This window comes from Amaranthus tricolor, chromosome 2 (assembly GCF_026212465.1).
Source record: "Amaranthus tricolor cultivar Red isolate AtriRed21 chromosome 2, ASM2621246v1, whole genome shotgun sequence".
NCBI classification, from domain to species: Eukaryota; Viridiplantae; Streptophyta; class Magnoliopsida; order Caryophyllales; family Amaranthaceae; genus Amaranthus; species Amaranthus tricolor.
The window spans coordinates 38,577,597-38,604,858 of record NC_080048.1 but is presented as its reverse complement, the minus strand read 5'-3'; the positions used below and the strand labels follow the sequence as shown (position 1 = coordinate 38,604,858).

The 27,262-nt window shown below is 28.9% G+C and overlaps 3 protein-coding genes across 3 annotated transcripts; all 3 read left to right on the top strand.

Moving 5' to 3' along the window:
* Positions 1-2,664: 2,664 nt before the first annotated feature.
* Positions 2,665-10,310, top strand: LOC130806885 (trans-resveratrol di-O-methyltransferase-like). Its single transcript, XM_057672110.1, has 2 exons — positions 2,665-8,066; positions 9,302-10,310. Exons 1-2 carry the CDS (start codon positions 7,284-7,286, stop codon positions 9,611-9,613), a joined length of 1,095 nt encoding a protein of 364 aa, XP_057528093.1. The 5' UTR covers positions 2,665-7,283; the 3' UTR covers positions 9,614-10,310.
* Positions 10,311-13,203: 2,893 nt separating this feature from the next.
* On the top strand, positions 13,204-17,207 carry LOC130806552 (protein trichome birefringence-like 40). Its single transcript, XM_057671681.1, has 4 exons — positions 13,204-13,660; positions 14,517-14,691; positions 15,343-15,527; positions 16,450-17,207. The coding sequence occupies exons 1-4, from the start codon at positions 13,254-13,256 to the stop codon at positions 16,925-16,927; spliced, it is 1,245 nt and encodes a 414-aa protein (XP_057527664.1). The 5' UTR covers positions 13,204-13,253; the 3' UTR covers positions 16,928-17,207.
* A 5,416-nt stretch (positions 17,208-22,623) lies between these two features.
* Positions 22,624-26,452, top strand: LOC130805799 (protein trichome birefringence-like 6; the record flags this gene model as incomplete). Its single annotated transcript, XM_057670584.1, has 4 exons — positions 22,624-22,856; positions 23,231-23,402; positions 25,021-25,205; positions 25,972-26,452. Coding segments are annotated over 4 exons (1,071 nt in total), but the record flags the coding sequence as incomplete, so codon positions are not given.
* Between the last annotated feature and the right edge of the window lie 810 nt (positions 26,453-27,262).

Here is a 27,262-nt window from a genome sequence, read left to right as displayed (position 1 = left end):
GTGAGTCTTTTCTTCTTTTTTTAATGCTTAATGTTATTGGGTGTTTGTTGTAAAAATTAATTTGTTTGTTCATGTTGTTATCATTTTTCTAATTTGCTTGTTATGTGATTATGTACTCTTTATGCTATGTTTGAAAATTACATTTTATGCCTGGTTTTTTTTTTTTTTTTTTTTTTTTTTTTTTTTGTACTAGTGTGTAGCTATTTGATCTCAAATAGAGATGTATCTGGTGGTGGCTTGATCGTGTTTGTTGTAGTGAAACTTGTTTCAAGCGGCTCAAGCGTATTTGTTCATTTTTATTTTGAAGCACTATGAGTCTATGAATGTATACAGAATGATAGCATGTAGAAGGACTGTAAGTATAGTTTATTCATGTCTTGGTTTGTTCATGTTATGATATGGTGACTCCATAATCCCGAGTGTGCATATGAAGTTGATGTATATGTGGGTTGAATGGCTGAGGTGATATATGGATGTTGTGATGAATGGTGATAAGCTGTGAAGCTGTTCTGTGGGTACTGATGCTCGCTCGACCCAGGTTGGTTGCTCGACCTGGTCGAGCAAGAGATCAAACCCTTTTGTTTTTATTTTGAGCTCTCGCTCGACCACCGCTTGACTTCACTTAAGTTGCTCGACCGGTCGAGCAGATTTGTGGAGCATTCTGTTTTATGCGATAAGTTCGTATCAGTTCCTGGCATCCTTTATATCCTTTCTTCTAGTTCCAAAGACTATATAAGACTCTTGTATATCTCTTGCACATACAATATAAGATCATTTGATCATATAGCAATTGGAAATTGATTTGAGTGCCACATTCAAATTCTTAGGATTTTAGGGAGAGGTTTTTGGGGTTTTATCTTCTTCTCTCGTCTTGAACATTCTAAGGGGAGTTTGTAATCAAATACTCTAAAGCAATAATAAAATTCATTCAATTGTTAAGGGTGGAGTTTTATATTGTCTTATATCATTTTGATATTAGGATTTTCTCCCCTTCTCAAATCTTGTGTTTTTTTTGTTTTGCAATTTCTGTTTTTGATCTTTGTTGTGTTCTTTCATTGATTATTTGTATTAAACTCTTAACAATTCAACATTGGAGCTGGGTCAAGCTAGTGGATATGTAGACGAATGCTTTATTTGTTTACTTTAGACATTAAACAAATTAACTAGTGTAGGAAATTATTTGTTCGTTTTCAATAATTATTGTTGAACCTTTTGCCTATGTCTTGTTTTGGTATTGTGTTCATTGACTTAAGGTTTTTCTTTTGCACTTATTATAGTTCAGTCCACCACATCACTTTCACACTCTAATTTTTAACATCCCATTTATTCATATTAGTTCACATCAATCCAGGAATAATAAGCTCTTAGGTGTACTTTGTCATTCTAGTTGTCATTTGTCATGCTGGAGTTGTTGCATTATTCTTGAGGGTTGCTTTGATTTTGACCAAACTCAACTTCTAGATATTTTATATGAAGTTTATTAGTAATCTTTTCTTAATCATTTGTGAACTTTTAAAGTGCAAATCCGTATGTTATAGATTATGTTGTTTTTTGAGGTTAATGGCAAAAAACAAGCAATTTGGGAAAAAAGTAAATCAGTTGTTATGACGTTTGTCTATGATAGTCTGTGCTGCCAAGTTGGTTTCAGAGAGATTAAGACGGTAAAAGATATATAGGGCGGTTTAAGTTGTACGAGTGTAGTTAAGCCTGACAAAAGCTACCGACCTGCTAACCTGACTTGAATCTAATCCGAAATAAGTGGTTTGGGTTGAGATTTTTGATCCAATTATTAAATGGGTCGATCCGATCTGATCTGTTTATCGAATGGGTTATATTCAGGTCAAAATTTTAAACCTGAAACAAACATGTATAACCCATTTAATTAAATGACTTAATTTCGATTTAAATCACTAATTATAATTTAACCTTAATTTTTTAAATTTTTGCTTAATTTTTATAGTACAAAATAAACAACTAAAAAAAAAATTTAAAATTAAAGCCTAAAAAATTAGATGTAATTAATGATAAAAAAAACCTTAAAATGAAAACAAAAAACTATAGTGGGTTAAGTGGGTCGAAATCAGGTCGACCTGATCTATTGCGGTCGGGTCAAGGTTGTGGTTTTCAACCCAATTAACTAAACGGGTTGGGTTTAGGCCAAGGGCTGCTTGACCTATTTATATATGACCCAAACCTAACCCAACCTTATCTGTTTGATAGGCCTAGCCTTAAGTCTCTGCTAGACCGGAGACCCTTTACAGTACAAGGGACACTAGTTCAAATGCTATTCAAGATCTGATGGAAGGTGATGGATATTTTAGTTAGAGTGCATAATTTTTTGTGGTGGTTGTGCTTATCACTATTCTCTACATCATGTACGTACGTTTCTAGAAGCATTAATCTAAGGGAATAAAATTGAGAAATGGCCTTGAACTTGGTTGCTGTTGAATCTCTTTGTGTACTGCTTCATTAGCAACACAGTTACCATCCTGGTTCCATGACCAACATGACTTTGTGTCAACTAAACCAGCTGCTGCTCTTGTATCTCATTTAACATTGTTTTAAGTGATCGGATCTATTGCTATCCGGTTTCCCAGAAAGCTGATAAATCTCATGTCATGCTCATTAATCTTAACCCCAATGTTCTATATTGTTTTGCAGAAAACTGACGAAGCTCAATTGCGATTTGCTGATGAACGTGGATCACATGGTCTAGGACGCCTGAAGGTTTTAAGAACTTCATCCAAATAAGGTTCCTTCCCTTTATCCTTTGATGTGCATTCTAGTATCCTCTAACTTCCTCATAGAAAAATACAGCCAATGGAAAAGTAGGGGTTGCTCTTGCTCATACATTGACCTCCCAACTTCATTGAAAGACCACCCACTTAGCCAAAACCCTTTTGCCCTTGACACTATTTGAGCCGGTCATGACTCATGACTAGGGGAGTTTAGTGGGCCGGATACGGGCTGGGCGGAACCTAAGTGAATATGGGTCGGGCCGTATAAGGGTCCTTTAATATATAATATGGGCTTTATTTGGACCAGACTCGATAGGCTGGCCCGGCCTGACCCGTTTTCATAAATAGAAATTATTATTCCCCCCATTGATTGATTTATATTAATTTGATTATTATTTATGAAATGAAAGCCTCAAAGAGGTTCAAGAATGAAAAACAAAATGAAAATCAAGTGCAAAATAAATACAAGTGTTTATGAGGTATCTTGGATACGTTCCCCTCAAATGTAGTTTATTATATTGAATTCAACAATTACAAGTATAATAAACCTTTCCTTATCTTGTGAACAATCTCTCAAGATCACAAATACTTAGGTAAAGTAAGAACATTCAAGTTTTTAACAATGCAATAGCCTACCCTCAATATGTGTTTGTGGTGATCTTTGTTCTATGAATGATGTATCCTTTTATAAAGGAAGAAAACATCATTCTAGAACCACATCATTACTCACCTTAAACTCACATTTACATCACCCAATTAACTATGACATTTAACATAGCAATAAACATAGCATTAACCAAAGGAATATAATGCCCATCAGTGCAAACCGTAGCTCAAAAGTCCCAAAACAACATCCTAGGGAAAGTGCTCGAACAAGCACCCTCATCAGAACCCACTGGAAGTTCTGAATAATGTGCTCGAACGAGGCACTCCCTTCTGATACCTTCTGTTTGCTATTTTTGTGTTGCCTCGAGCGAGCGACCTTCATATCATGCCTTGCCTCGTTCAAGGCATGGTTCCACCATTTAGTGAAGCCTCATTTACCTCACTTTAAGCATCTCATTTATCGTTTCAAACTCAATTCACTTACACTCGACACATCCTCATCGTTCCTCTCCAAAGTACAAGCTAAGGCATGTTCGAATAAGTGTTCAAAGTTAACGTCATTGTTATGGGTATTGGTACTTGCACTTACAGTTTATAATAATTAAATTGTAAAAATGTTAATAATTCCCCTTGGCATTGTCATTTATAATAATTGTCATGGAGCTTGTTTTTTCTATTTATAAAGGCTCATTTACGGCTCTTATTAGGCCCTTTTATTCCTTTTTCGGTCTGGCCTTTACAAAGCCCTATAAAAACCGACCGGATAAGAGTTCAAAATAGGGGCCCGGTCCGTTGAACATCCGTACTCATGACTCATGACTGATCCATCTCCTTATCCCTGCATCCGTTGTGGGATTACTTTGCTGGGATAACTTATACAGTTATGCCTGTATCCCCATCTCTTTGTCCTTGTTAATAAATGACAAAAATGTGTTACTTGTTTCTATGATAATAGAACTCTCATTCACTGTGTTTTCTTCATAATTTTTCATTAATAGTTAATTAATACCACATTTTTTTATAGGTAATAGATGAGAATTAATTTTGTGCTGAAAAATTGATGATTAGAGTAAGATAAACATTGTCATCAATCTTGTTAAGTAGATTTTTTAATTTTCATAACCATTCTCACCCGTTAATACTAATAACCAAATGGGCTGTAAATGTATATATAACCTTAATGTATATTGTAATTATTTTGTACAATTTGCATTAAGTATGAATTCATACTCTTACGGCCTGTTTAGTAATATGAATTAAATGGTGGAAATTATAATGGAAAAGTAGTATGATTTTAGTAGGAAATTCTCTTGACAAGTTAAATGCTTATACATGTTGTTCTCCAATTATCTCATTTTTTTCATAAAACTCATTCCTATGCGTTACCATATGAAAAGGTGGTATTAGGTGACAATAGTATTCTTTTAGTAGGAAATTCTTTTGGCAGGTTAAATGATCATTTTTGATGTTCTCCAATAGAAAATTGTAAACAAACAATCTTTTTTATGATCAAAATTTCATTATCATGGAATAACATGGTATATTTCATGAAAATTTATACTCACTTTACCATCGTTTGGTACGAACAACCAAACGGACCGTTAATATTTTATTATTAGTTGTAATAGGATGAGAAAATATTTAAATTGTGGATAAAATTTCAAAAATTAATTATATATATGCATAAGAATTAAAGAGTTCCAGATCGAATTCAAAATAGAATGTGGTAAATCCTATGAAAGAGCTTGAAATAAGATATACTAGTATTACACGACAAACTCCATGAGATCTTTTGTTACATATTGAAACTACCGTTATAGTAATGTGGAAGATCAAAAAGGAACGGAGGGAGTATTTTGTAAAATATTATAAGTAGATATTAAGAATAATGTAAATAGGTATTAAAAATATAATAAATAAATATTAATATTTAATAAGCTGAACTTAAAATACAAAATACGAACTAGCTCATTAAAAGTGTTACCCTCATTTCAAGACAGTGAATACAACACGAGTAATGTCGGGGGATATTAAATGATTTGAGCGACAAATATACACCACTAATACCCATATGACAAAGGTGCTTATCATATAGATATTCTGATTAAATCTGAAAATGATCAGTTTTGTGAGGCCCACATATCTTGATGGGACCTACTAGTATTTGTTTTTTAATAAAAAATTTAATACAAAAAAATTGATTTTTTTATATACAAATTGGGAGTTGGATGTATCTTGATGAGAAAACTCTGTTATATTTTGATTAACTCTTGATGTTAAACATTATATTTAATTCGAACTTGTGTAATTTACGAAAGGAAAAAAGCTAAGGAATGTTTCTAGGGCGTCTTGTTAATAAGAATAAGAATATTTTAAAAACATAAATTAGGAATTAAAATAAAGATAGATATAATATAATATATTTTGATGTGTGATTTAATGATAAATTTTAAATTTTATGATTTAAATGTTTTAAATTCACATATAATGTAAAATTTAAGTTAGTAAATTTCTAAAATTATAATTACAATTACTCTCATATTAAAAAATCACAATCTTTGTGCAAGTTATTATCTTTATCATTTAGGAGTATTTTTAAATCCTTCCTACTTTTAGCTTTAAATAAAAACTGCAATAAATGAATTGCCCATGGTTGAAAATAGGCATGGATAGGAATACATAATAATAATACTAACGTAATTGATAGATTTTTTATAATAATTCTTAAAATTAATAATTATTTATTCGTATATTAAAATTGTAACTTTATGCAAATTTATGGGTGAGTTTGTGAGATTATTTTATCAACAACTACTTTATTGACATGATTACATGACTTAAAAATTCAATCAAAATAAAATTCAAATCTTATTAGTTATCTCAGTTGGAACAAGTATTATGTGTTTTAGGCAAAGTCATAAGATAAAATATTATCTAACTTTCCTCCCCTAAGCCTTAAATAATTAAAAGAAAATCTATCAAGATATTGATAACGTTATTGTGTCCACATTCTAAAATCAACAAATCATGATATTGATGACATTACTGAAACAATCATTCCAAAAATATATACATAGTTTCTAAAAATTCACAATTGATACTCCCTATGTTCCTGAAAGGTTGATTCCACAATGAATACATACTTTCATTAATAAAAATCTTTTTGATGGTGAATATATTATTATATTTTAAATTTTAATATATTTGATGGAAGAAAATAGTAGACTATAAGCGATTAAATAAATATATCGTCATATTCAATATTTGCTTGTTAAATACTAATCATTGTTCAGTCTTAATACGTGTTGTATCCTTAATCTATAAATTAAAACATAGTCAAGTGGAATTTTGATTTTCCTCTCAATATAAATTTTATTGATATTAACTTTTTATATTTTTTAATATTAATTGATCATAATTAGAAATTATTACGATTATAATGCATTGGGTAGAACGCAAAAGGCCAATGAGACAATAATAGAGAATAGGAAAAAGTATTAAAATAAAATTGGTGGAGAAAATATAGAAATCATATAATAACTATTAAATAATGGAGTATTTAATTAGATAGGGAGAAACATATGGGGACGAAAATGTTAAAACCATGTTGATGGAAAATATGTGAGAACCATAAGTGTTATTAAATTATTAAAATGAAAATGAACAAGGTTAATTATGTTTAAAATTTGTAATATAATTAGAAAAATTCTTTAGGAGAAAAATAAATAGAACTTCAAATCTTTTAAACTAATAAATGGGAACAACTCTAAGAAACTAAGGAAATATAGTGTATGATTATTGAATTTCTAAAATTATCATTATAAAGAGATCTCTCACACTGACAGCAAACCAGTCATTACATAAACCAAACCATTCCATGCTTCAAGCCATACTTCAACCATTGATCTTAAACCAAATTTGCAAAACCAAATACAAGCAATGAGTTCATCCCCCTTCAATGAAGAAGAAACAAAGCAACTTCTAGAAGCACAAGCTCATATACACAAACATATTTTCTACTTCCTTAACTCCATGGCTTTGAAATGTGCACTTCAACTTAAAATTCCAGACACCATACATAAACATGGCGAACCCATGACTCTTTCTGAGTTAGCCTCATCGCTTTCGATTCACTCGAGCAAGGTTCCTTCCCTTTATCGCTTAATACGTTTTCTAGTATCTTCCAAATTCCTTGAAAAGAAAACATTAACCAATGGAGAAGAACGATTTTCACTCACTTTAAGCTCTAAACTTCTTTTAAATGATCATCCCTTAACCCTGTCTCCCTTTGCTCTTACATTACTCGATCCTGCACTTGTTAACCCGGCTCATCATTTGAGTAGTTGGTTCGAAACCGAGGCTAAATCTTCATTCCATATTGCTAATCATGGAATGAGTTTTTGGGAACATGCTAGCCTTAATCCTGAATTTAGTGATTGTTTTAACCGAGCAATGGAATGTGATTCTCGATTCGTTACGAGCTTATTGGTGACTAACAAGGAGTTTAGAGGCTTATTTGATGGGATTGAAACGTTAGTTGATGTCGGAGGTGGTAATGGGACTACTGCTAAGGCCATTAGTGTGGCATTTCCATGGTTGAAATGTAGTGTGCTTGACATGCCTCATGTGGTTGCAGGGCTACAAGAACAGGAGAATAATGTTATGTTTATTGTTGGTGATATGTTTCAAGCTATTCCCTCTGCTGATGCTATCTTACTCAAGGTAACGTTAAATTCATTTTTCTCGAATTTTTTAATGCTTTTATTAATGCTATAAGTACATAGAATCATAGGTTAGTTTATTGGTAGAAAGACTTTTATTCAAACCGCCTACACGAAGTATATATTAATTATAGATCTCTCGCCCCCTTGACTGTACATAATTTCTAGCTTATTACAAATAATTACTTATAAAAGATGACCTAGTCGGATTTCAAATATAATACTCCCTTCGTTCTCCATTATTTTTCCCGTTTAGAATATTCCATCTTAAAGAAAGAGAAATTTGATTAAGGTTTTTGAGATATATATAGAAGATAAAATATATCGATGCGAGATCTCGTTAGATTCATTTTAATGTATACTTTTTTATAATATATATATATATATATATATATATATATATATATATATATATATATATATATATATATATATATATTGGGGAGTAATCTAATAAGAAGGTGTTCAAAATGAGAAAGATAAGAAGCATTTTACACCCTTAATTTGAGTAAGATTAAAAAAAATCTATAGTCACGATCAAGCCAAAAACACTTAATTTTAAAGAAAAGATACTATGTCATAAACCTGAAGAATGTTTTAATTTATAACATAATATTTTTTTTTTGCATATATATCGACTAATAAAAAATTCTTATCATCCTTCTCATTTTAAAATCTTTCTTATTTGATCCTACATCTATATATATATATATATATATATATATATATATATATATATATATTAGTTTTTTATAATACGTATTTAGTGATGTTGAGGTTTAAAATTTGTTTTGAAAACAGTGCGAAAGTAAACAAGAACACAAAATAACGTAGGGAATAGTGTGTTTATAATTGGTACGGGACGAGTATTTCCCCTCATAAGATGTGCCATTATTATTGGTTGAGCTAGCAATATGTGAGTATCATATTTTGGCTTGATAGTTAATCGAAGTTGATCCTACCTAAACTTCAATTTCTTCATTTCTTCCCTAACAAAGTATTACTAATGGGGGTATATTATTATTTTCTTTTCACTAGATCATGCTAAGCTTTATAGGTAATATAAACTTATTCTTAATTTTTATTGATATTATATAATTCAGCATCATCACACCCGATTTATTAAGCTCATGGACCGTCTATAGTATATAATTATTGTATAACAATTAATTTTTTTGAGGTATTGTATAACAATTTATTAAATTATACTAAGCATTGAGCATTAATTTAATATAGTGGATACTACATGATTGGGGTGATGAAGAATGTATAAAGATATTGCAAAGATGCAAAGAAGCAATAGGGAAGAAGCATGGAGGTAAAGTGATAATCATAGATATGGTAATGGACATTCAAAGTGAGGATGCTAATAGTAATAACATCTCTTCTACTCACATTCTCTTTGACATGGAGATGATGTCCCTTAATGGCCAAGGTAAAGAAAGGACTAAACATGAATGGGAAAATCTCTTCATTCAAGCTGGCTTTAATGCCTATCATATTCTTCCTATCTTGGGTTCAAGATCTGTCATTGAAGTTTTTCCTTAGAATGGGACAAGGACATGCATGATGCATATTGTCAAAATAATCGGTTGTCTCATTTTTTTATTTAGTAACCTTTTTTTCTTACTTTGTCTTCATGAAATTTAACTATTTACACAATTATTATTGAATTATTTGTTTTCCGTACTCACTCCGTTCTTTTGCTTTTCTTTATTAGTAATATAATGTAAATACAATACACTTATTTGTATTCCCTTGTGTGTATGGCGATGAAATTCTTTGCTTTGTTGATCACCGATTGGACTGAACTTGAAGATTAGTTGCAACAATATGTATCACTCGAAAACTTGATACTTTGTTGTAGGCATATGGAAACTAATCTATTATGATAATGCTCCCACAAAAGTACTAGGAAATGCGTTTGAAATTCACAATGAAATACAAATAACACTAGATACTTAGTACTACGTGAATAGAATGAAATGATTTTGTGACTTTTGTAGATTATGAAAATAGAAAATAGAGTTTATAACTCTTTGGATATTCACGCAAAGAAGAGAAAGACAATTATGAACATTCTAAAGAGAAGAAGAGAAACTAGAAAATGATTTTAAACAACTATTCCCATACGTGCAACCCTTTATTTATAATAGAGATTGCATGCATTCATCCCAACATTTCAACCATAAAACTGACGTGATCGGTGTACAAACTTAATGGAACAATTCTGTTCACCAGTGTACTTGAACGAGCAGCTCTTTTGCTTGAACGAGCAAATCTTATTTTGAGTAATTTTTGTTCCGTTTGTTACGTACTTGCTTCGTATGTTCAAAATACTTTTGACCTAACTTGTAGCACTTATATGTCTCACTATATGCATAATACATGGAATATATCCTATTTTATACTCTAAATGTAATATTCATACATTATCAAATCAAATATTTAATTAGAATAGGAGGAAGTATTAACATATTATTGTATTTGTGTATTGTACTTGTTGGTTCCAAGTCACGGAAAGACATTATAGAGTGGACCATGTATTTAACAAGCAATTTGTTGTTTTGTTTTTAAGAGATTATTATTGATTATGACTTACAAATTGCAATATATGGCGCCAATCACCATGTTGATGTGTTAAAATGTGGGATACACTATTCGGATGTGGCGTCTATGTGGCATCCCATGTGGCATTTCTTTTAATCAAGTTTTATAATATGGTGTATTTTACAATTAAGATAGTGTTTCCCACATTAAAACGCTAAATTTACTTGATTTAATCGCTTAATTTACAATGAAGTTAGTGTATCCCACAATAAAGATGCAATGAAGATTTTGTGGAGCTACTTTCTTTAATAGTGCACGGTAAAACTAATAATCCTATCGCTACAAAACGCCTCTATTCTCAATATTAGTGGCAAAGTTAGCGATAAAATCCATAGACTTTTTTATCGCTATTTTTATCGCTAATATACAATTTAGGCTTTTTTATTCTTAAATTTAGTTTTTTTGCTGGATGTACAGCAGTTTACAACAATAATGAAACTATATTAGGAATTGACTGATATGAAATAAGAAGAAAAATCTTATGCATTTTCAAGGCTTGGTTGATCCTGCTTATCCTACTTTGTACGTGGATTAAATAAACCATCTAATACATATTATGAGAATATAAATTTATTATTTGAGATGATTTTACATACAATATTCCACAAAAATAGCTCATAATATTTTAGATTTGACTCTGGTTCTCCTCTAGTCTTACATATACTCAAAAGAAAAAAATTATTGAGTGATAAATAAACAAATAGACCCGTAATACAAGGAGTGGACCATATATTGTTCTCCGTAAGCAATTACACGCAAAACAGGACATTTAGTTCAGTCCAAGATTGCATTTTTACCAAAAATACTCTTCTGTCCTCGAAGCCCATTACGGCATTACCAATGAGTTTGACCCGAATTTTAATCAAAGAGTAATCGTAGGAAAAACTAGATAAAAATTCTCACAATTGTATTATTACTATCATGTTTGTTTTAATTATTTAATTAGATCGGATATTTTCGTTTGGCTTTAATTATCAATTAATAACCAGTAATTAGCACAAGTTAGGGTCATTGGCACAAGTTAGGCTCTAGGAGAAGAGGATAACAAATATATCTTAGAGGGGCACAGAGAAATGTGCGATTAATCTATCCCCCAAGTGGATAGGTTATTGTTGGAGAAGGTTACTGATACCCAACCCACTTAAGAAAGACACATGTCACTTCCAACACGCATAATACTCATTAAAACTATTACAAGCCAAAATAGAGACATAAGTAAATAAACAAATTGAATAGGACTCTGGAAGAAAAGGAAAACTATGGCCAAAATATCCGCAGTCTAAAACGCGAATACTACGCCTCTAGCTACTTCTATCGGCCTGGTCCTCGAAAAGGTGTAACACCCGCAAGTTAATTTTTATTTGCTCCGTCCATGTTCTTTTGGATCTATTGCAAATTTTCTTCCCCATTACTATAAAGCTTTACACCATTATCACCGAGACGTCTGTCGTCTTCCTCTTGGCAAAAGGAAATGACTCCAATTATCTATTTAATTTTTTTGTAGTTTTTTTATATTGAAAACTATTTTTTGGTTCAAATAATTATATCTTTGCTTGGTTGCTCAATCTTGATCTTATGAGGGCTTAAAATGTTTAGTCCGATTATAAATAAAAAATTTCAAATTGTAATTTGTGGTTTACTTTAGTTTAAATGTGGAATCGCAACAAACTAAACTATATATAAACCGCTAATTACTTGATTACTAGTAAAATGAGTAGAGTAGATTTTGATGGAAACATGAGTGAGTCAAGTAATAAGAGTTATTTTCTAATAAAAGTATTAAAAAGACTACTTAAAAGTTTTTTAAAAATGTTCTATTTGAGAAGAGTGAAACATGTACATGATTATTTTTCATGTATAATTAGAGGTTGAAATATATTCATATGAGATCTAATTAAATTCCCCTCCACGTAAAGATTCTTATTAAATATTTTTTATAATTTTTTAAGAAATGTATAAATAAATATTAAGCCTTGAATACATGATTTAAAAACTGTACAAAAACTAAACATGAACATCAAATAGGAACATAAGAAGTAATTAACAATTATGATTTTTTAAATTTAAGCTCTTTATATATACCTGTTTCATCTTAAGACGGTTTATATTTTCAATAAAAAAATAAATAACAAAAAAGTATTTAAAAAGACAGCCTAGGTATTAGGTACTAAACTCGTACTTACATGTTAAAAGTAGGAACATCCAATAAAAAGACTAATATTTGGTCATGTATGCTCCACACATGCATAAGCATATGCTTAATCATAAATTTTAAAACTATTTATTACATACTTGATCATATAATATCTCCAAAAGTTGACCTAACCTATGCTCTTTAAATATAATTTATTTTCGTACTTAGATTAGACCAAGAGAAGGGTAACAACGAGAATCAAATTTATAATTTTATCTGAAATAAATAATTTATATTTTGTAATAAAAACTAGAGAAAAGTGATAAATATTCCACTAAGACAAGATAACCTTCTATGCTATTTAAATATACTTATATATAAACTTAAGTATGCAATGATTATTCATCAAAATAAACCAAAACCAAGCAATTAATTTCCATTAACATGGAGTTAAAATCCTCCATTAATGAATCTTGGAAGCTTTTCTCAATAGCAACCTTTATTGGGTGCCTTCTTTTTCTTGTTTTTCTAGATAATACCCATCAAAAAACAAGAATATTAAATTTTACACTAAATTCTACTTTATATTATCCTATTAAACCTTCAAATAATACATTTTATGTAAAGGATGAACATATTCGGGTTGAAGAAATAAAAAAAGAAGTCAATAAAACCAAAAAGAAATGTAATATATATGAAGGCAGATGGGTTTATAAACCAGAAAAAAGTGCAAGTTATGATTTTATTAGTTGTCCATTTATGGAAGAAAAGATGAGCTGCCAAAGGAATGGAAGACCTGATTTTGAGTATGAAAAATGGATTTGGGAAGCTATTGATTGTGATATACCAATGTAAGTTCATATACTACCTTCGGTCTCTAATAGTTTCTATAGTCAGTGTAGTAAATACTGTTTATTAATTAATCTTATTTGACATGTATTTCTCTATGTTAAATGTAAAATAAGTCAAAAGAAATCTTATTTGATTTATATTAGCGCAAATTTTATTCATTTTTTAGAATTTTTAAAATATGAAATTAAAGATATTAAGAATTAAAATTGTGCGTTAAATAGAGTGAAACATTGAAGTGTTGCAACTTGCAACTATTGAAAATCAGATGAATATCGAACCTGAAATCAAACCGACATTCTCAACTAAAAACTTTAGGTGTGGTTGAAGCCCCAGGGTATGATATATACTCAAACTTGTCTTTGGATTATTGTTAAATACTTCCATGATAGTCGATATAGTATACAATATATTGTGGAATTTCAATAAAAACTTAAATTGATAGTTAAGATTTTAATATATGTTTTATGCTCTGTTAATTTTTACCAAAACTGTGTCAAATCAAAATGAGAATCAATATTTTAAGGGATGAAATAAAGATTTGCTTGAAGAATGATGAAGATTTCTGAAAAAATGATTAAATTTTAATAATTCAAGGTTTTGTATTTGTTAGAGTACATAGCATATCCTGAGGCTTCAACCATAAGCTTAAGCCTTGGTTCCTTGACAGTATTGGCTGGATTAATGTTAATTAAATAAAACGCAATAGATAAAAAAATTCAAGAATAATCAAAAAGTAGGTTTGTTTTTAGATGAAACATAGTTCAAAATTCAAATTAAATTATTATAATGTCCATTTTTTCATTGATAAAATGTTTTTTGATAAAAAAATCATCATCAAATATGTATTTTTGGTAGGTTTAATGGAGCATATATGTTGGAAAGGCTTAGAAATAAGAGGATGATTATATCAGGCGATTCATTAAACCGAAACATGTGGGAATCTCTTGCTTGTCTGCTTTATACTTCTGCTCCTTCTGCTACATTTGATGTAAATGCTAAAGACTTAGTCTACAAGGTTTTGAAATCTAAGGTATGATACTATTTAAATCTTTAAACTTAATATTATAATTGTTATAATCATAATTCAAAATAATGCGCTTTCAAATGAGAGTTATTGTATTGTTTGAGTGTCAATGAAAAATTTGTTAGGAGACTCGTAAATAAGAACGACAAAAAAAAAAAAAAAAATTGATTGTACAAAATCTGATGAGGTTTCATCTTAAAACCAATTGGTAATAGGAGAAGTAGCCTTAAGCTTATATGTTAATGATCCTTCCTCTAATAGTATTATAATCTAACGTGATAGAAGGTTACGAGTTTGAATAGGGTCGTTCCTGAGGGTAGTTTTAAGGTGTAACCGCCTAGGACTCAGCTCATGAAGAGCCTCAAATTGAGTTAGTCCTTATAATTAAAAAATTTGTATTTGCATAAGTAGCTTCTAAAATGGATCGAACTTGCAACATTACATTTCTCAGTTAAACGCATAGCTACTGAACTACATAGTTGGAGAAAAAATAACCGAAACTTCACCTAGGCCCAAAAATTGTCTGAAACAGCACCGAGTTTGAATCTCATCTATTTTATATTTCAAGTGAAATATTTTAACTTATGTATAAGGAGAGTCTATGTTGCGGCATGTAGGTCATGACGATTTGTAATCAATTTTGGTTTTTTCTTGTAGGAATATAATTTTACATTTGAGTTCCATTGGAGTCCATTTTTAGTTGATTTCAATAGAAAGCATAAAAGTGGTAAACAAGTACTTGTGCTAGACAAAGTTTCACAAAATGCTAAGCTATGGCGTGGGGCCGATATTATGATATTTAATTCAGGGCATTGGTGGTCTCATACAGGCAAACTCAAGTCGTAAGTTTCTTGATTTAACTTCCATAATTTTACGTTCGGAAAATTTGATATTAACGTTCTCAATTATTCGTCATTTACTCCAAATTTATCTAGCTATATTTATTTATTTTAAAATATATTTGATTATTAAGTTTGTTAACTTTTTGAGCGAATTATTTTTCCTTTTAATTAAGTGCATATGAGTAATAATTGGGTGTATTTTGAGTTAACAGTCTTAATAATTAAGTGTATTAACAATTGGTTGTATTTTCGGAGTGAAAAGGCTAGAGTTCGGTTTTTTAATATCAAAATTTTCTTCCTTCTGGATCAACATGTTTAATTTTTTGACAAAGTATATAATTATGTTAGGGATCCAAGTATTAGCTTAATCTTATAGTTGAAATAGTTTCTTGAAGCAATATGAAAAGTCAGTATGAAAACTATAATAGAGTATATGACATTCCTATTTAAATCTTAGCTTAAACTTTTTGTTAAGGTTATTTCTCGAAATAACTCACACTTCTTGTTGAAATAGTTTCTTGACATAATATAAAAGTCGTAATTCGAATCGTGAGGATAGAGTATATTATAGTGTTCCAATAGTCTAGGATCATGACCCTCAACATTAGGTTTTTTAAAAATCGTTTTCTTGACAAAACACATTCTTTTTGTTGATTTAGTGTCTTGATATGATATAAGAAGTATGTTCCTACTTTTTAGGATTCTAAACAAACCTCAGCTTAGTTTTTTGTTAAGACGATGTCTTTACAAAAGTCACATACACTTTTATTGGAAACTGATATTAAAAGTGAACATGAAAACCATGATATAATAATTATGTAACGTTCCTACTTCATACAATTTTGAATTTCAATTTAAACTTTTGATTTAAACGACTTTTTAAAAAAAAAAAACACGAAAAGTTTTGTATGAAATTTTGCAGGTGGGATTTATTTGAGTACAAAGGAGAATTATCAGAAGAAATGTCAGTAGAATTAGCATACGAACGAGCAATGAAAACATGGGCAAGATGGATAGAAAAATACGTAGACGTACAAAAAACCAAAGTATTTTTTAGGAGTATATCAGCAGAGCACAAAATGCGACAATATAATCAATGGTGTTACAATATAACACAACCTATGATGGATGAATCATACGTATCCGTATATCCCAAATCATTAATACAAATTATTGAGAAATTAATAATTGGGATGAGCAAACCAAAAATAAATTACTTGAATATTACAAAGCTTTCGGAATACAGAATTGATGCTCATCCATCAGTGTATAGAAGCATGAATTGGAAGAATATTACCCAAAATTTTCAAAGTGCGTTGAGTTATGCTGATTGTAGTCATTGGTGTCTTCCTGGATTGCCTGATACTTGGAATAGATTGTTGTATGCATCATTGTTTTAAGAATAATTTGTAAATTATAATCTTCTAAAAGTTCAGTATCTTTACGAATTACAATTACCAAAAGATCAAAGTCTACGGTGTTTAGGTCAAAATAACATTATTCCAACGATTTTAGTGGTTGGATTTACGTGATTTGGACTGCATCCTGTAGACTTTCATATTTTAGCGACTGTAATTTGCAAAAACAATATTGAGGTTGTAATTCGTAAAAGTCCTAAATTTTAAGACTGTAATTTGTAAATTATTCTTATTTTAATTTTATGTTTTATTAGTTTGATTTTAGTGAAATCAATTTTAAAGTTTTGAATTGTAAAATACTGGTTGGTGAATTATGTGTACAAAACTTCCTATGTATGTTGTTCATATAATAGCATTAGCATTAGCATTATTGATTTTTATTTTTTTTGAATCCCACTTTATTATTATTTTTTTAAAATTTTGGAGTCCTAAATATGAGCTAGCTCATTAAGATGATATACTAGGAGTATTATCAAATATTTAATTTGTTGAACTCAGAGAACTCGTAAATCACCATAAATTTAAATATAAATAAGTAATAAGTACGTTTATATTTTAATTTGTTTTGTTTTAATATTGTATAAAGTGTTCAAATGACAAATAGTATAATAAATGGCTCTTTATAGTTAATTCCATCTTCATAAATTAAATTTAAATTATCCCTATATAGCATATATACTATAACTGGATTAAACTAATAAACATTTAAATTTTCTTTCAATAGCTAATAATACAATAAAGTTGAAAAAATTACGTGGAAAAAACATAATCGATAAGGGATTTTTTTCTAAGTAGACCAACTCTAGCTAGGCTTGGCCGTATTAAATTTATATATTGTCTAGATTGGCCGATAATCGATAAAGTTGATTTTGTGATTATGGACTAAATATGTTTGATTAGCTAATGTATGTAAATAAGATAAATAATAATAAATTTGATATAACTAAATTAAATGTGGTTTTATTAAAATTGACTCTGTTTTTCAGATTATTATTCTTATTATTGATTATACATAGAGTCTTAAGCTTATACGATGACTACAAGAAGTGTATAAGTAAATATCTAAAAAAGCTTTTATTGAATATAGTAAACGAGGTACTATATATTTAGTATTTGTATTACATATTTTAGTCTTTGGGGTTATACATAACCGGTAGCATTTATACGTACCTTCTTACATAAAATATGTATCACCAAAATGAGATATGTACCCCTTAACTTGTTTTTTGAATTTTCTATAAGAGCTGTCTTCACCTAATCCTTCTACTGTTAATATAATTATTTCTACATTGTAAAAAAAAACACAAATACATAAGTGTTGTCACTAATTTCTCAAAAAAATTATAAGGGAATGCAAATTCTTGCTAATGGAAGAATTTAATCCCTAGCATCATATATAGTAGCTGAATCAACTCAATCAAGTTCATTTTTACTCTCTATTGCAACACTATTTAAATTTTTAACATTTTTTTAAGTATTATCGTTTTTCTGTCTTGACTACCCATATATATATATATATATATATATATATATATATATATATATATATATATATATATATATAAAAGTGTACAAGACTAACACTAACACACTATTATTAGATTATATTTATAAAAAATTAAAAAAAAAAAATCTCCACGTTAGAGCTAGCTGTCCAACAACATGAATTCCATATAAAGAGGAATTTCATGACAAGGACTATTCTATATCTTCATTAAAAAATTACAACATTATTGTAAGTTTTTACTTGGACTTTGGATATATAGTCAAGTTGCAAATTTGTTTTGGACTTTATCATTTTTTTAATAAACATTATGTTATTTAATAATGTCCATTTAACCCAATAACGTGACGTGATCATTAATTTTAGGTAACCAAAACCATTAAACAATGAATAAGAATATAATATAATTAACGTGAGAACTCAAATGCATCGTACGTAATAAAACGATCCTCTCAAGTTGAACGTCAGCTTTTACTCTCTTTAAAAAGCAAACTACCAATTTTGAATTTTTAAATGACAAATTTTTCTATAATCTCATAGAAGTATAAAAATATATAGAGTATATTTAATACTTTATATTCAATCCTTTATTCCGAGACTTGCATGAGTTAGTTTTTAATAAGGTTGATTTCTTAAGGTATTCAGACTCCTATATATTATATATTATTTGAGCCTTATTATTTATTTTTATTTGTCGGGTTTATGTTTTTAGCCTTATTACTTGTATCACAAAGGCAAAGTCTTTCTTCCATTCCTTTTCAAACTCTGATCATAATTTTACATTCGAGTTACATTATATTGATTGTATAAATGGCAGTGTAACTCTTTTAAAATGTATTTCTCACTCAAGCAGTAATTGATGGGGATGAATGAATGTGTAAAACCCATAAGGCAGTTGCCATAGGCTCGAGACCTAATCTATCTTGCTCCCTAATTCGGACCGTTTCTAAGGCTAGTTTTGATGTGCGATCGTCTAAGGCTCAACTTATGAAGAGGCTCAAATTTAGTTAATCCTTGTAATTAGTTTTTGTTTAAGTAGCTTCTAGAATTAATCAAACTTATAGCATTAGGTTTCTCATTTAAGCTCATGACTACTGAAGTACATAGTTGGAGAAAAAATAATCAAAATTTGACTTATAAAAGAGCCTTATTTATTTTTCGCCTAGGGCCCATAAATTGTCAATAACAGTCCTAATATGAAAGACTTTTAGGATTAGAAATATGAATAAGACAGTAAGACACAAGCCCCTCTCGCTGATTATTTTGAATATTCTAATTGCTATTAGAGGTATTTAACATAATATGTGACTTTTAACAGTGTGAAAATCTGTTAAAAACGTCAATTAGTTTTTCATATTATCAATCATTAAAAAATCAAAAGGTTAATTAAATTAATGATTAAAATATAAAAAAATACTTAAAAAAATATTTATGATAAAGCCCTAATACAATTTCTAAACTTACAGTGGCCAACTATTTTATTGTTTTTCGCAAATCTTGTCCATGGAGTCTCACTTTTTCACGTGCGAAATCACAAATTTTCATAACAATATTGAAATCTGTCAATAAACCAAGTGAGCCAAAAGTTTAAGTTGATGGTTGAAATTCTTAAATATGTTGTACTTTAACACGCTCTCTTATACGAAAGAGTGCGTTGGACAAGAAGTGTAAATACATCACAGCCCACAGGCTGTCCTCATACTTAGTGTGAAATATTCCACTTGAATTTAAGGAGTGGTTGAAATTCGAACCTGTGACTTCTTGTCTTCGAACCCGTAACCTCTTATCATTTTGGCTTCTGAATTTAAAAAATTAACTCTGTCAAAAATCGTAGGATATTATATAACGTAACAAAATCAAACACAAGTCAGCGATTATGTTAATTATTTTTATAACAAAGTCATATAAAGATATCGAAATTAGAAACTTTCTATTTTCAAAATATCACCATTTTCAATCATTTGCTTCTTAAATAACTTATTAAGGTAATATTAATTTCAATTTATAGAAGTATTAAAACAATTAAAAAATACAATTTTTTAATATTAGCTTCAAAGTAATAATAAAAACAATTTACGATGGTTATAATAAGCTAGTTTTGTAATAAAAGCGAATAATTCAACAATGTGGTAACGTTTAATAATAATACTAAGATATAATTTTTTTAATAAGGTATAAAAATGAACTAGTTTTCTAATAAAAGGGAATAATTTAATGAACAATGTGGTAACTTTATTAATTAATAATAAAAATGATAACTTTATAATAAGAATAAAAAAAAGATAACTAGATACTGAGATTTGAGAAAAATTGACAACTTAAATAATTTTCCTTGTTAACGAATGCTATGAAGAGCTCCGTGAGCAAAATTCTTTTCCTTTTCTACACGCAATACTATATAAAATTTGTTTTACTAAAACGACTCGTTTGGTATGTGAGAATAAACGGTGGTAATTAAAATAAAAATTAGTGTAATTTTGTTTGAAAAATCTCTTGGCTAGATACCTTGCAATGGGAATTGATAGTCAAGCTTGTTCAACTTCAACCATCTCATTTTCTATAAAAAAAACATTCTAATGTATTATCATTGGGAGAGGTGGTATTAGGTAGTAATGAAAATTTATAAACAAAAAAACTTTTTTGTGATCAAAATTTAATCACCATAGGAATGATATGAAACTTTTAATGAAATTTTACACTATAAATCATTTCTATTACAACCATTCAGTACCACTAATTAAACGGACCGAAAGTGTTTTTAATTTTCTAATTTGTAGCCACCAAAGCTTAAAATATACTTCTCTGTTCTAATTGATATGTATCTTTTAGGTGAAAATCTCTCACATCATAATGAATAAAAAAATACTCCTATTTTTTAATTTATTTATATAAATAATTAGCTTTATGTGTAAGATAGCTTTGGTTAATCTTCTACCAACTCATATATGAAAGAGATCCACTTGATTGAAAAAGTATCAAAGGTTATAATTTATGATTAATTACTTTGATAATTATAGTCATAGCAATAATTATTAATTAAAAGCATAAAATGACTTGTGAACATTAATTAATTGAGGAGGTAGCTCATGTCTCAATTGAAAGGAAGTGGTATGTTTACTAATTAATAGCACGTGCATAATCATATATTCATCCATTGAATGAGTTGTAAGTAAAAACTTGCCCATTTCATTATTTCAAGATGGAATTAATTTATATTAACAAAATAATTTAACTTAAACAAAATTTTAAAGTGATTATCAAAGTTTATAGATATTTTTATACTCTATTATACCTTTTTTGTAGGTAAAGAAGATTAAAATTTATCATTTTTCATTACGTTGGTTTTTAACACTATATGAAAGGATCACTACTCAATAATATATTGCGATGTTTATCGTTATTATTACTATTTTGTGCATTGGCTTACTGATTGAAAGCTTTTTCTCATCATTATTATAGGCTTTCGATTCTCATTTTCACCCATCTTCTTCTTACAACTCGCTTTGTATGAAACTGTCTCATCATGAGACAGACCCATATAATTAGATTATTTTTCTAATTGATCACTTTAAAATTGCAATTGATCACTTTAACACTAAATATAATGAAAAGGTCTAATAGAGATGATCTCATAATGAAAAGGTCTCATTTAACAATTTGTAATAAACTAAATAGTAATGATAATATTTATTAATATTATTTTTATTATAATACATGCAAATTGATGTTCAACTCAAATGTAATTTATTAGTAGGTTGCACCAATAATAAATAGCACTATAATGTAAAGAAGGAAGACTAATTTCTTAAGCCATGGAGTTGAAATCCTCAGTCTTAAGCAGATTAAAACTCTTTGTTGTTGGATGTTTTAGTTGCTTCCTTATTTTTCTCTATTTCATAGATAATATCCAACAAAATACAAATAATATATCAAGTGCAAAAAATCACATACTAGATTTTGAACCCTCAGTTTCATTCTTAGATCCAAATATAAGCCAAATAAATTCATCTATCGTTGAAGTATTAAGTTTCAACCTCAACATCAACATCAACATCAACAACGGCGACGACAACATCAATAACAATAACAATAACAATAACAGCAACACCAACAACAACAACGCTAATAATAACAACAACAACGACAACATCAACAATAATAGTAGCGACATCAACAACAACAACAACAACAACAGCGACATAATATTAGAGGAATTTCCTACAAAAAAGATGATACTAAATGTGATATCTTTAATGGAAAATGGGTTTATAAGGAAGAAGAAGAACCAATGTATAACACAAAGACATGCCCTTTCCTTGAAGTTGGTGTAACATGTCAATCAAATGGAAGGCCAGATTTTGATTATGTTAAGTGGAGATGGGAAGCAACAGATTGTGATATACCACTGTAAGTTCATAGAAGTATTTTACTTTTGGTTTCTTTGTTGTGTGCATATAGTTTCGCGTTATTTGATTGAGTATATAATATATTTTTAGGTTTCAGAGAACGGAGGGAGTAATTATTAGTTGTAATGTATTATCATCAGAATAATTTAATCAAAAATCTAAGTTTATGGTTAAATTCACATGCATATGCCCTCCTCATACTTTAAGCAAATTATTTTACTTTTAGATATGGATAAGAATTGAACTCGTGACCTCTTGTCACATTTTGACTTCTGATACCATATCAAGAGAATAATCAAATCAAAAATTTGTATTTTTGATATTTTTTTAAAAAATTCTAAGATAATTAATTAAAGTCAACTATTGATTGTATAGGTTTAATGGAGAAGACATGTTAGAGAAGCTGAAAAACAAGAGGATGATTATAGTTGGAGACTCCATAAATAGAAACATGTGGGAATCTCTTGCTTGCCTTCTCTACTCTTCCATTCCATCATCCAGTGCTGAAGTTGTTGAAATGGCAGCATATAGGATGTTGAAAGCCAAGGTAATTTGAAATATTAATATTAATTATAATTTATAACTAAGCTTAATTCGAAAATTAAATTTCATTTTATTATTCTATATTATTAATTGACTTATATTTAGCTAGAAGAAGTTTGGATTGTTAAACGTACAGATAAGAGTGGAATCCTTATCACAAGAGTGAAAGAATAAACATTGAACTACTAAATTCTTTTTATTTTTATTTTAAGATTATTGGTGGTTACTCAAAAAATGATAATAATTTATGTTAAAATATAAATTTGTACAAGTTATTTACTTATTTAAATATTTTATTTGTAATTTGATATTTTTTGTTTGTCAAAAATATTATTGGCCTATATATATGCCTTGAGTCCTTAAGGAACAAGATTTAATTTTGGAGCACCATTAGGAATAATTGGTAAGTATGTATGGTGGTATGGTGTGATAAAAAAAAAGTTTGAAAATTGACTTTAGGCTTGTTTTGAACAAGTCGAGTCGGTTTTCTGATAGCTACAAGAAAGTGGACTCTACTTATAAGTTGCTACCTGATTCTCTAATCTCTTTCTAACTTTAATCATACACTTAATCTCTCTATAATCTCTTTTCTTCCCAATTACCCAAAACACCATCATAAAGCAATCGAAGCTTTTTGAAGCTCTTGGTTCATCAATAAAATGGAAAAACTACCATGAAAAATACAACTTTTTATTAATTTTCCTACAATAATACCAACAATTGATTAACCATGAATAATACTAACTTAAAGGGATGTTTTCCTAGAAAATTCCTAACATGTTAAAAATCAAACTATAGGTGATTATAAGGCAAAAAAATTGGTAAATTAGTTAATAAACTAAGGATGGTATTATTCTAAGAAAATACCCCTAAATTTGTATTATTCATAATTAATTAATAATTTGTATTATTGTAAGAAAATTAACAAAAAATTATATTATTCATAGTAATTTTTCGAAAAACAATTAAGTTAGATATAGTGGACGTAGAGCACCTTAAATTGTCTTGAGTTAATATTAATTGTTAATTTTGCATTACTTTATAATTTGATTCAATAATTAGGGTTAATGTTTATCATTTGTTTTCCGATTCAATTATTAAGTCCTCTAATCATTAATCCTTGGCACAACTTAGTGTGTTGCTTACAAAAAAAGTGAATGACTCATATATCTCATACTTCTATTAGAATAATCGATAGTTAAGATTAAGTGATTATCCTACCACACCCTTGTTTTTCACTAACCATCGGTAACAACTATCATTAAAATTATACATGCTCGTCTAAATAAAGTCTAATATGAATTATTTTGTTTAGAAATTGGTATATTTTGAGTTTTAATATTTGTTTTTATCTGTTATGGGCATAGTAATAGTCTTATTCTAATTTTCCAAAAGCCCTATTCTGATTATGCTTTTTAGGAGTCTTTTATGAACTCTATCTAAGTTCTAACCTACTGATTGTATTACGTATTCGATTTTCTCCTTACATTACAAAATATATTTTTCTCTGTATATGGACGTTACTAACACATTGGAACTAAACCAACATGTATGTAATCTTTTAAACTTATGTTTATATTTGTTGCGTTTATCATAACCAAAAATCTTATTTGATTGTACAGAATTATAACTTCACATTGGAGTTCTATATGACCCCATTTTTAGTAGAAGTGAACAAAAAGCATAAAAGTGGGCGCAGAGTTCTTATTCTAGATAGAATATCGTCATTTTCCAAGCAATGGAAAGGCGCTGATATTATGGTTTTCAACTCTGCCCATTGGTGGACACATGGCGACGCCATCAAAGGGTAACTTACCTTTCTTTTATATATATATATATATATATATATATATATATATATATATATATTATTGTTACAAGAATGTTTTGTCCAGCAACTCTAATTAACATATACAGTCAACTCCCAGTATTCTTTGTACATTGGTATTTTAACATTTATAGTTCGTCTTATATGAGACCGTATAACAGTGAAACGACATTTAAAGAAAAAACGCATAAACTAAAACTTTTTATTATTTGGCTATTTAACCTAAGTATGTGGCATGTCTCACGGTGAGACCGTTGTAAAAATTTGTGTAACATTTATTAATGACACAAGTATTAAAAATTAAAAAGAATTAGTAAAACACTTAAAAATAAAAATATTAGTCAAAAGTTAAAGGAACAAATAGAAATAAAAATTGTCTCAAACTCAAAGCCTTGATAACTGAAAACTATTAAAAAGTTAATTTTAAGTATATGTAAAAAATATAGGAAATGCAACCAAACTACATATTTAAATTAGTTATTTGTTCTTTTTAAGTTGGAAAAATTGGTACTTGTTTGCTACTTAGTTAATTACTTTAAATAAAATATTTTCAGTTATACATAACCGCAACTATTCTTCAACTTAATCAAATGGATAGAATATATGACATATGTATTGGGATTTTAAACATTAATTTAAACTTTTTATTAAGTTTATTTCTTGAAATGGTATCAGAGCTCACTGTAATAAAAGTTTAGAAACTAGCTTAAATCTCTGTCAATTATGGTAAATTTATTGTTTTCAGGTGGGACTTGTTTTCATACAAGGGAAAGCTTGTTGAAAACCTACCAAGGAATATAGCCTACAAAAGAGGGATGAGAACATGGGCATCATGGATAAACAAAAACATCAACCCAACAAAGACAAGTGTGTATTTTAGAAGTGTTTCACCTTCACATTTCAATCCTCATTTTTGCTACAATGCAACACAACCAATAATGGATGAATCATACACATTAAGATTCCCAAGATCTCTTATTAATGTTATTGAGAACTTAACACAAAAAATGAACAAATTAGGAGTCAAGTATATGAATATTACCAAGCTTTCAGAGTATAGAATGGATGCACATCCTTCCGTTTATACCACCAAGATTCAGAATAATAGTAAAGTTCCTGGGCCTGATTGTAGTCATTGGTGTTTACCTGGATTGCCTGATACTTGGAATAGATTGTTATATGCTTCTATATTGTTAGATAGTCTAAAAAAATTTCCCACTTCTTAACATAACATTTTTCTTATTTTTTTATGAATGTAATTTATTTTTGGTATTTTTGAGTCTATACAGTTAGCATATTTCTCTAATTGAATACTTTAAGATTGTGAGTCACTTTAAAATTATAAAAAGTGATCACTTAAAATTATAAGTGATCACTTTAAACTATTAATGATCACTTTAAAGTTATAGTTGATCACTTTATGATTGTAAGAAATCAGTTTAAGATTGTAATTGATTACTTTAAGATTATTAGCAAATACTCAAATATTGTAAGCATAGATTGGAGCAGTCCTATAGATATGATTTTACTGGGAGTCTGTTTTATTTCAGCAGCTTGTCTTGTATGAAACCATCTCACCATGAGATGAGTCTTTAAAACAGCCAATTTAAATAAAAAAGGAAATTTCTTAACTTATTTACATTAATTTCCTAAAATTATTTTTAAATCTTTTTTGTTTTTATTTATTTAAAATATTATAATTTAAGCCAACCAAATATATATCATCTTACCCTGAGACTTTCTACAAGAATTAGTGTTTGAGAATTAGTGCAATTATTAATTAAGTTTATATTTATTTAGCAATGGGCCGTTCTAAACCAAGTATTTTTTGATTAAATGGGCATATTCTGCAATGGGCCAAAATAGCTACTGGATTTTTAAATCGCTGCTATTGGACTGTCCTTAATGACCCAAGTATACAAGGAAAATTTGAATCCGTTAAAGCCAAAAAAAAAAAATTAATACAATAAACTAAGTTTCAAAAAAATTCCAAAAATAAGCGTGAAAACCCCAAACCTGTGTTTTAGAGTTGTTCG

Excerpts from the sequence above, each read along its gene's own strand:
- LOC130806885 (XM_057672110.1), top strand. The coding sequence starts at position 7,284 with ATGAGTTCATCCCCCTTCAATGAAGAAGAAACAAAGCAACTTCTAGAA. Across the intron at positions 8,067-9,301 it reads CTGATGCTATCTTACTCAAG|TGGATACTACATGATTGGGG; the intron begins GTAACGTTAAAT and ends AATTTAATATAG.
- LOC130806552 (XM_057671681.1), top strand. The coding sequence starts at position 13,254 with ATGGAGTTAAAATCCTCCATTAATGAATCTTGGAAGCTTTTCTCAATA. Across the intron at positions 13,661-14,516 it reads ATTGATTGTGATATACCAAT|GTTTAATGGAGCATATATGT; the intron begins GTAAGTTCATAT and ends TATTTTTGGTAG. Across the intron at positions 14,692-15,342 it reads ACAAGGTTTTGAAATCTAAG|GAATATAATTTTACATTTGA; the intron begins GTATGATACTAT and ends TTTTTCTTGTAG.